At 34.5% G+C, this 11,663-nt stretch overlaps 1 protein-coding gene across 2 annotated transcripts in view; it reads right to left on the bottom strand.

Moving 5' to 3' along the window:
- The window catches only part of CUL2 (cullin 2), a 97,546-nt gene that overhangs the window by 21,282 nt on the left and 64,601 nt on the right, over window positions 1-11,663 (bottom strand). For both annotated transcript variants that reach the window (XM_040645255.1, XM_040645254.1), the window contains exons 7-10: window positions 7,179-7,275; window positions 6,975-7,085; window positions 3,936-4,098; window positions 967-1,091 (exon numbers count right to left, since the gene is read on the bottom strand). In XM_040645255.1, the coding sequence (XP_040501189.1) occupies window positions 967-1,091; window positions 3,936-4,098; window positions 6,975-7,085; window positions 7,179-7,275 (496 nt within the window). The remainder of the gene's footprint in view (window positions 1-966; window positions 1,092-3,935; window positions 4,099-6,974; window positions 7,086-7,178; window positions 7,276-11,663) is intronic.

Here is an 11,663-nt window from a genome sequence, read left to right as displayed (position 1 = left end):
TCCAACTCCCCCATATTTCAGAGGGAAGAAGTATCTAGCAGTGCGAAAGGGAGTTTTTGAACTTAATGGAGGGAACTAAGGCCAGATAAAATTATTCGGGTCTACCACAGATTTATACTCTTACACTTCCACCCCCTTGTCCTTGACACCACACCCTATGCCTCTTGCCCAGTATCATTCAACACCCTGAAGCTAAAAGACTAATAATATAAACTAACGGTTTTACTCAGGCATTACTGTGGCAGAACATAAAATCACTGAAGTGATCAGCATTTAATAAATGCTCCTGAATGATGATTTCCATACAGAAATTATTGCAAATGAAGAGCCAAAGCTCTACTTCAGGAAGAGAAGTAACATTTCACGTCATGTCTATCTTATTGGTTAAGCCATCACTAGTAATAACAAAGAATGTGATCCAAAAAGATTGACACATTTTGAGAGGAAAGACACCTTGCTGTAAATAGTCGTTCGATTAGAAGGGAACTCCTTAGAAAGATACGTATTAGGGACATGAGGATCACTGCTGAATATTTTGGTAGCAAGCATATATTTAGGGAAGATTGTTTTAATTTAAATTTGCTTCCAAATTCAGAGCATATATAAAGAAAGCAAATTGTAACTTGCCTACATTACCACTGATTAATACCATTACCACTACAACTATTAATGACAATTACATAGAAACACAATCATTTAGAAACAAACATATTTTTCTATGAGAATTAACAATTGCTAAATGAACACATAATACAACTAAGAAGAAGCCTATTTCATTCAATGATTTTCTAATATGATAATTCCAGAATGAGGCCAAAAAACTACAGGTTTAAAACACTTTAATAAAGTGTTTCATATGTTATCGTGGTAGAACTTTTCCATCATTGTTTAAAACAGTAAAATCATAAGAAAAACTCCATAATAATCTGATTAAGAGAATAATATCCAGTTCCTTATATAACTCACATTTTCCTGAGTAAGATTACTGGTTGCTCTAAGGCCCTCATCATGGATATGATTTTGCAGCTCCTGAATCATATGAGGTAAACCAGTAGACACAGCACGAAGTAAGACATACATATTTGCCATGTCTGAAGAGAAAAAGAAATTTGATTATTAAATTTCCAAAGAGTTCAAAAAATATTTCAATGAATTTGGTTATATATGGTTCAAAATGCAGAATTACAAGAGAATGCAAAGAAAGTCCCCTACACCCATCTCCCAACCATCCACAGGAAAGCAATATTGTAGTTAATAACATTTCAAAGATGTTTCATGCACATTCAAACAAATACATATAGTCTTCCTTCTGCCTCTTTTTACACAAATAGTGTAGCATATTTTATGTATTATTTGCAACTGCAGAACACAACAATTAACTTAGAGATCTTTTTTTGCATCATTACACAAAGGTTACTTTACAACTACATAGCACCCCCATTATATGGCTATAATTTCTTAAAAATTGATGAAAATTTGGTTGTTTCCAATCTCTTGATATTATAATATTACAATTAATAATCCTGTATATGGGCAAGAATATCTGTAGTATAAACCCTAGAAGGGGGGGCTACTGTGTCAAAGTTTCCTCTTATAGACAGATCCTTATAACACAGCACCCAATAGCAGAAAGTTCCCTTGCCAACAAAGTGTTATCAAACTTTTTGGTCCTTCCTATTGAGAACTGAAAATGATGTCTCAGTGCAGTGCTTTTTATTTTAAACTTTTTATTGAAATATACCACATATACAAAAAGTGTACAAACCGTAAGTATACATCTTAATGAATTAACACAAGAGAACACATACATACCCATGTACATACACCCCCCAGAGTAAGAAACAGACATTCCCTACACCTAGAAGTTCCCTTCATACCTCCTCCCAATCACTATTCCTCTTGGTCTTCTGCAAAGGTAATCACTGTCATGACTACCAACCCACAGATCAGTTTTACCTGTATTGAACTATTTATAAAAATGGAATCATACAATTCCTTCATGTTTGGTTTCTTTTGTTCAACACGTTTATAAGGCTCATCCACATTTTGTATGTAGCGTAACTGTTCATTTTCACTTCTCTAATAATATTCCATTGTAGGAGTATACTGCACTTTATACCACTGTTATTGGACATTTGAGTTGTTTCTGGTTTATATTAACAAATAATACTGCTATAAACATTCTTGTACCTTTCTGTATATATTTGCATGCAGTTTGGGCAGGGGATTGTATATTTGGGATTGGAATGGCTGGATCAGAAGATATGCACACATTCAGCCTTAAGAGTCAATGCCAGTTTTTCAAGGTAGTTGCATCAATTTATACCCCGAGCCCAATGTATATAACAAGTGCTTGCTACTCTACGCACTTCCCAACACTTACTATATTGGGGGTCTTTTAAATTTTATATCAAAATGTGAGTACTGATATCTTAGCATGGCTTTTAATTTGCATTCCCTTATTTTAATAAGATTAAGGGCCTCTGTATATATTTACTGGCCACTTGGATATCCTCTACTCTGCAGTACCTATTCAAATTTCTTCACCATTTTGTATTTTGGACATAAACCTTTTTCAGTGATTGCAAATACATTACCCTATGATTGTCTTTTGATGCTTTTAATGGTCTTTTAATGATTCAAAGTTTTGTGGGGTTTTTTTTTTAAATGCAGTCCACTTGAGCAATCTTTCCTTTGTGGTTAAGTATTTTGTGTGTCTCATTTAAAATATCTTTCTCTACTTCAAGGTCATGAAGTTATTCTCCTATATTATTTTCTCAAAGTGTTAGTTTTACATGTAGGTCAAAAGCCTATAATGTATTGATTCTGCATATGGTGTCTGAGGTAGAGATCAAATTTTACTTTTTCCCAAGTGAATATCCAATGGACCCAGCACTATGTGTTAAAAAGACTATCTTTCACCCACTGCTCTACAGTGGCCTTAAATCAAGTATCTATATGTGCATGGGTTATTTCTAACCTATTTTATTCCATTGGTCGATTTGTTTACCCTCACACCAAAGTCTCATTGTCCTACTGTGGTTTTTATCATAAGTCATGCTATCCTGCAAAGTCTTTCCATGATGGTTGGTCTTCAAGACTGTCTTGACTTTTCTTAGTCTAAGAGTTTAACTTTCAGAATTAAAACAAACAAAGAAACAAAAACAAACCAAAAAACCACTTCAGTTTTGAGTAGATTCTCCTGGATCTATGTTGCTTTCAACAATGTTTCATTTTCTATGTAGGTCTGGCACATATCTTACTACGTTTATTCTCTGTTATTTGAAAATTTTTAGTGCTATTTTCTCCTTTAAAAAAAATTCCAATTTGGGACGCCTGGGTGGCTCAGCGGGTTAAGCATCTGCCTTTGACTCAGGTCATCATCCCAGGGTGCTGGGATAGAGCCCTGCATCAGGCTCCTTGCTCAGTGGGGAGCCTGCTTCTCCCTCTGCCTGGTACCCCCCTGCTTGTGCTCTCTCTCTCTCTGACAAATAAATAAAATCTTCTAAAAAAATTCCACTTTTTACTGCTTATTACTAGTATTTCTTTATATCCTTTTGTATTTTCTTCTATTTTGAACGAAACTGAGCATCTGCATATATTTAAAATTTATATTTCCTTCATCTTTGCTTTGTTTCCTGTTTATTAGAAACTCTTAATGTATTAAGGAAATCAGCCCTTGTGATATGTAAAAATGTGCAAACACTTTTTCCTAGTTTTTCTTTTGGCTTTGGAATACACTTTGAAAACATACCTTTCCAAAACAGTCTTTTAAAATAGATTATTAAAAATTGGTAAAAAAGGAGTATTGGTAAAAAATTGAGTATTTTAGACTATTACCAAAAATGTTTGAAATCTAAAGAAGCTTGGAGATGATGTAGAAAGTGGGTTTATAATTTAATTTCTATTCACATTTACTGTTTCATATCACTTACCATTTTTTTTCTCTTGTCGGATGATATTATGACATTCTGCATGTAAGAACTGTAAGTGGTCTGCTACCATTCGCTGCTGACATTCATGAATCACTTTAGTATATGAACTTGGATGCAAGTATTTTCGACATCGAATTTCTTCATCTTTTAATCTACCTAGAACCTTTAGAAATACATTCTTATAGTCATGACCTACTATGAGGAAAAATCTGTAATATCAGTAAGTAACTTAAGTAGCCTAATTTTAATGGCTCAATTAAAGATGGCCAGGTAACAAATAAGGATTACATAACCCGTTTAATCCCACATTCCATAGATCATTTCAAATTTTTATTTAGGCTACTATCACCTACATTTTACCAAAATCTTATGAACACGGACTACAGTTAAGTGGTCTGCATTGTCTTCATGTACTGACCCTGAACATCCTATTACACAGGCAACCTAACGTGCAACAGGAAAAGTGGGTAAAAATTACTAAAACCAGAACAGATGGTCACTTTCTGAATATTAACTATCAAACTAAAAATAGTTTATATCAACTGGATCAAGTAGATTAATTATTTTATGTTGGTCCCTCGTCTTATAAAATGTAAATGTAAACAGTATGTACATGATAATCATCAAATTAAACATTTCATTAAAATTTTAGAAGTCAATTATTATTTAATCATAGTTAAATATGTCAATCAAGAGCTTTAGTAAAGCTTATCCTATATAAGAAACACTGGGCTACAAACAATACACTGATTAATATTAACAAGAACCAGCTAATAAAGATAAAAACTAGAGAATCTGGCTAATTTTACCTCAAAACTAAACTACATTCACAGTAAAAATCATGCTAGCATAGCACATACACATACAAATGTTTAGACTTCGAAAATGTCCTGCAATGTGAAGCTATGTAACTAGAGTTTCTGAACTTAACTGGACCCACAGAACTACATACAGTTAAGCCTTCGGAGAATACTGCTGAGTTTGCCTGGGCATAAGAAGGTAATACTGGAAGGAAACTGATGTTGAGTGGGGAAATAACACATCATTCCTGGATACCTCTCAGATATCTTTTGATGAAAATGAGGCAAAGACTGAAAAGAGACTCATGGTTCTATCTTTCCTACTATGCTCTCCCATGGAGCCAGAAGTCTAGAGCAAAGTCACAGAAACCAAAGGTAGGCAAAAAGGTATCTGGACCAAAAGATGTTCAGTGCATATTTAATCAACTAAGAAAGTCATTTTTGTCAAAAAGTTTTTCTTTTAAAAGAAAAATATCCCTTAAAAGGATTATGCCTATTAGTCACTATAGTGTACTGTAACTTTAATGTTTATGGCTTAACTAAATGCCACGGGAATTAAGAGTGTGAGGAGGTGAGGGATGATGAGAAAAGGAAAAAAAAATTAATGATAATGGCAGGAAAGGGGTGCATATCAAAAGAAAGGCAGACAAGAGTGGAATGTCTCAATGTGGGGCTTCAAAGAGCTATAAAACCACTTACAGCTGGGGAGAAAAGGCCAAAACTACAGGTAAAAGAGAGAAAGAGAAGCAGGAAGGCTATGTTAGTCTGTTAATTAAATGAACTACTCTTGTGAATGCTACTTCCCAAACATAATTTCCAATGGCCCTCATTTTAACAGTTTGAGATATAATTTACTTATCGTATGACTTACCCACTTAAAAATATAATTCAATGCTTTGGGGTATATTACATTATTAGTGTTTTCAAAATTGTGGTAAAATACGTGTAACATAAAATATGTCATTGTAACCATTTTTGAGTGTGCGATCCAGTGGCATTAATTACACTCACAATGTTGCGCAACTGTCTGTTTCTGAAACTTACTCATCACACCCAACAAAAACTCTGTAACCATTACACAATAACTCACTCTCTCCTCCCGATAACTTCTCATCTACTTTCTGTCTCTATGAATTTACCTATTCTAGATAGACCATATTCTAGACAGTGTATGGTTCTATTAAGTGGAACATACAATATTTTTGTCACAGACCTCTTTTTGAGAGCCAAATATAACAAAGAGTGTATGTATTACTGATAATCCGTGTGCACTTTTCAGGATTGGATCTAGAACCTTTAACGACAGTCTAGGAAGCAAAAAGGGCTTAAAACTAAGAACCACTGACTTGGTGTAACCTGCAGTTAATAGATGGAGAAAGATGTCCTAGAAGACTAACTTGAGGTTCTAGAGCTAATCAGTGATGATAGCAGGAAGAGAATTAAACAACTCAGACTTCTAGACCTGGGGTTTGTGAAATATATAACAATATATCAGTAAGTACTGATATTTCTTGACCTGTGCTCTATGGAGGCCACTCTATAGCTATTCCACTTGCAACAAATTATCTTCTTGGCTAAACAAACTAACAAAAATCATGGTATAATAAAATGCTTGGAATTCAATACTACAAATGAAAAAACGTGGCTAAAAATTTAACATCTTATATGATGACTGACTTTATAACACGACTATTCCTTTACTAAAAAAAGTATACATGGAATTTTAATACTAATCCATATGTGTTAGTTTAAGGATTAATTAAAATTTCTTGTGGAGGTTTTCCTCAGTCTTCCAAAACCTGAACAGACCAAAAGAGTAATCTATCCAAGTATTTAGAATTATTATATTTTTCCTTCCATTTTAAAGAAGGAAAGATAAAAACCCAAACACCTACCTTCTATGCTTATCCTATTCTTTAAACATCTACTAAACTCAAATATAATTTATCTTTTGCCAACAATGTGAATACTAATTTTAAAGAGAAGCAAATCAAGCAATGCGGATTTATCAAGAAGCATCAACCATGATGAAAATTGGATAGAACTTTTTCTCATGGAGAATGCCACAGTAAGAACAATGATTTATTAATAGGTATTATATATTAACTACAATTCAGAGTAATGATAAAAAAAAACACACCTTTTTCCACCAAAAAAATATATTAACTAAGAAAACAAATTTAAATAAACCATGCCCAATAAAGAGGTGATGCATTCAACATAATATGTTCTTTCCTACCTTTTCCATATACTGTGAGCAGTTTGATTCTTGTAATAAATTTGAAGCTTCTTGTTTGTAATACTCTCCTGTTTCAGTCAGAAAGGGAGACTCAAAGATTTCCTGATAAAACTAAATAAATCAATTAAAACCATAGTTAAAAAATTAGAACAAGTAGTTTAAGAAATTAAAGGTCTGATTATGTTTTTAAAGGATGCTTTTTACCTTTAAGGGGAATTTTTTCTTATACTGTTCAACATGAACAAAGGAGTTAATAACCCCATGGATTACTTTCTGGTTTGGGTCTTCTCCACCACGATCACTAAAAACAAGATATAACAAAAAAATATTGAGAATACAAATTACTATGGAAAAATACCAAAGTATGCCAAAATATGGCTGCTTGGTCTACTGGTCTAATCAAATTATAAAGTATTTTAAAGGTCAATGCATGCTTGATGCTTAAAAATAATTTTTTCGTATCACAGATGAATTAATATTTATGATAGTTAATAGTACTCATTGGATGTCATTTCAATAAATAAGAGAAAAGCTTTGATTGTGACATTGATACATTTGATTACACTGACACTGAAATGACACTTCTTTCATTTTAGAGTAGACATGAGCCCATTAAGACTTTAATACTGCTGGTAAAGAATATTTGAATTCACTTACCACAAACTCTCCTATCAAGATGATTTGGTCTCAAACTCAGTCTGAACCATTACAGCTCTGGTGACAGTGGTCTCACAGTCACATTCCTCAAACGTACATTTTATATGTTATCACTCACTGAAGGGACTAAGAGCTGTTGTTCTTTAAGAGATCTGCTGGAGCCACTGAGTTGCTTTCCATTCAAACACAAAGGTATTTTTCTTTTTAGAAATTTAGTGAGATATGTTTTTATATTTTTACATTCCTTCACAGTTGCAAAGGAATCTAAACTCATCTCAACTATTCACGTGACATTTGGTAAGCTCCTACTTAGCCAATGCACTACGTGTAATGCAAGTTTTAACCACGATAAGAAATGTACCTGAGTATCAGCCTTTGTAATCACAGAAAGAGGAAAATGAAATTGAAAAGAATAGTTTGCCTAAAGCCACAAACAGTCTGGCACCAAGTTGGAAATTTCTGACTCCAGTACTAATGTTCTCATCAAACCATTATGCAGTCGAACATTTACCTTCCTACTGGCAATCTTTCACCTCACTTTAAAATGTTTTTTTCTCTGAACCAATGATTATTTTACAAAGAGAGCAACAGGAAGTATATTCTATCATAAAAGCTTCTTGTTCTTTATAGTAGGATATAGACCTAACATTGTCCCTCCCTGCCTCTGTATCATCTTTCTAATCCCTCTTTCATTCTTCACTTATCTGGATAGTCTGGGAAAAGTTTTTTGTACGTGAATTAATATGGGTACAGTAATTCTGTCAGTCATAGAATCTCAGATACAAAGTCTACATTTTGATATTACTAATAAAAACAATGAGTTTCTCTAAGATCACATAGAGTGAGCTCATTTCCTCTACTCACCTTCCATTAGTTCCTTCCTAAACCCAAATTAAATCTGGTGAAATAATAATCTACCTGATCTTATCTATTTGAAACACATTTTTTTCCTTTTAATTTTGCCTCGGATCAAATAAAAATCAGTCAAGAATGAGAAACACCTGAATATCTGGAAAATCAGGTCACCTACAACTGTTTTCATGACCAAAACCTATTCTCCTTGCTCAGCACCGGGAAAACTTCCACTCCTGATATTCTCAACACTCCTGCCATTTGTTTCTGATCCCAAAAGGCCCAGATAAGCTGGAATCAGGCAACATACTGTCTAGAAGAAACACTGATATTCCCAGTGCTTAATAACTAAGTTGTCCTCCCTAAAAAAGTAACGACCGAACGCAGAAATTCTGAGGCATAATTATTCAATCTTTAAGATCACCACATATTTTTATAACTGCACAAGAACATTATAAATATACAGCATTTCGATTAGGCTGACAAATAAAGGAAATAAACTGTGAAATGATGCTGTCAGGAATATACAAAAGCACTGACTAAATTGGTCATATGAATAAAACTCTAGTTTCATCTAATAACAGTGGTTCCCAAGAGATAACCTTGAGAAAAGAATATGAAGAATTTTTAGAAATGTGGCTTATTATTTGATCTTAACAGGACTGTGTGGAAAATATCTACAGCAATCATAATGAAACTGCCAATATAATGAAACCACTCAGATGGGGTGATGGGGACTAATAGAACATTTAGCATAGACCTTAAGGCCAGGATTTTGGAGTCAGACTGCCTGAGTTTGAGTTCTGGCTGCATTAATATGTCGCCTTGGGCAAGCATTTCTTAAGCTCTTAGTATCCAGATTTCCTCTTCTGTAAAGTGGGGATAATAAAAGGACTTCATGGAGATGCAAGGATGTGGTAAAGATTAAGCAAATTCAAGAAAGCATGTAACACAGTACCTGGTACCTGAGAAACAATAAACATCACCTATTATTTTAAGTACTGATAGGAGCAAAATAGAACCATTTTTAATAGGGAGGAGAATAAAGCAGGAGACCAAAGAAGCCCTGATTGTGCTTTTAAAATCAAGGCTTTTAAAGAAAACTCTTTATGAGCTTTTAACTCTAAACTCTAAATGAGCTTTTAACTCAAATAGCAGACCAGATTTGTGTCATCAAAAGTTAGGCAGGAACTCTGAAAAGTCCTGATACTGATATATGACAATGGGCAACTTCATCTGTTAGTGAAATCTTCCTTTACCCTTATGTTTAAAATGAGATTAGGGTTCCAGCAAACTAAATGCAGTCTCCTGCTCCCACTCTAAATCTGAGAAATGACAGGAAGGATACTTTTTAACACCCCATTGTTGGCAGTAGTCCTTGGACTTACAGAAATTGAAAAAAGACGGAGAGAAGACTGAGTAACGTAGGAAAATAAAACTACATACCAAAATGCACAAGAGAATGCTACAAAGAGAGGAGGGAAGAGAGTGGAGGAAGACAGGCAGAGACAGGGGACAGCCTGAAAGCTGGATGGCTCACAAAGGATGATAAAACCAGCTCGGTTATCAGGAGCATCAGCCAGGCTGTGAAGCGAGGCACCAAGCAGCAGCTGTGTCTGCGTCCCCGCTGGATAAGTAAGTGGTGCGTGAGAGGCAGTGGAGCCCAAAAGAAGGGAAACCTCTGCAACCAGACCACTTGCTGCAGCCCTCACCAGAGAACACCTCCTACTCTCCCTGTTTCCACCTCAGGAAGGCACTGGGAAATCAAGGGAATGTTTTTCCTTCAGACTGGCAAGATTTCAAAAGAGCAAGACTGCTGAGTGGTAAAGAAACAGGCATTCTCAGACTCCGCTTGTGGAAGAACAAGCACTTCAGAGGGCAAACTGGCAAAATTCTAAATGCACATATGCTATGACTCCAACAAATACCTGCACTTTTGTGCACAGAAAAAGCAAGAGTTCTATTAGTGGAAAAACTGGAAACCTAATACACTCATGAGACGAGTTTAATAATATCAAATATTAAGTAGCAGTTAAAAAAAATGTACTACGTACTAACAGAAAAACTATCAAGATATATAATTGACAAAAAAAAGAAGCTAGTAAGTATAAGTATCATTTATGATGTCAAAAGTTAGGGGAAAAATCACATAAAAAAAGAAAACGATCTCTGTATTGTACTTATGTAAACATAAAAATTCACAGAAAAGGGTTTGTAAAGACAGTTAACACAATAGTAAGAGGGATTACCTCTGGGTAGAAGAAGACTGAGTGAGAAAGAATCTGGTTCATTCACAGTTTTTCAAGAATGCATTTATGTGTCACTTGTGTATTTAAAACTAAGTTTTTCATTGAGTAGCTACTTACAAGGTCCGGGGAAGAAAATTTACAAGATAGGTCTGGAACATCCTGACACACTAGATAGCAAGGAAGATATAGCAAGGATGACCAGGGTCATATCAAAAAAGACCACGGCACAAACTAACCAAAGAGAGGCAATTTAAACTTTAATAAGACAGACAATGAATAGAAATGAATCAAATGTTTTTAGGTCTATAAGTTCATCACAATATAATGAAAAAAAAAAAGCTAACTGGTCACTTTCTGAGGATAACAGCAAACCAACTCATTACCTTAACAAATGAGTAAAGGAAAGAAGCAAGCAGTTATTTTATCCTTCCTATATGACCTTTACCATTGGGTAACCAAGAGGGAAGCATGTCTTTATAAGATTATTCCAGGTAAAAATGAAAACAAAATGATAGAATTAAAGTGACAGTTTTACAAACCTCAATAAACAAAAAGATGTTGGTATTCAACATCGGTGGCTGCTTACATCCAAAAAAGTGAAAAAACAGACAACTATGGAAGAATAACTATAGTTTTGCCAGAGGGAACCAATGAGTAAGCCTCTGGTCTGCCAATCTGGAGGAAATACAGAAGACAAAAGAACATATTTAAATGTCCCTCATGCAATCAGCAAAATCCAGACAATGGGAAAGTCTAAAAGATCAAACAGCCAGGGTTCATCAACAAAGTACGACAGGGAAAAAGGGTGAAAAGCAACCTGTTGATTAAAAGACTTAAAAGACATGTAAAATTCTTTTGGATGGACAAGACTAAACTCTTACAGAGTCTGGCAATATACACGTGGGTGATAAAACCGTAAGAAAAAGAAGAA

The sequence above is a fragment of the Ursus maritimus genome, unplaced genomic scaffold, assembly GCF_017311325.1.
Source record: "Ursus maritimus isolate PB19 unplaced genomic scaffold, ASM1731132v1 scaffold_31, whole genome shotgun sequence".
Classification (NCBI taxonomy): Eukaryota; Metazoa; Chordata; class Mammalia; order Carnivora; family Ursidae; genus Ursus; species Ursus maritimus.
Note: the sequence above shows the minus strand (reverse complement) of the source record. Positions and strands in the feature narration are given on the sequence as shown.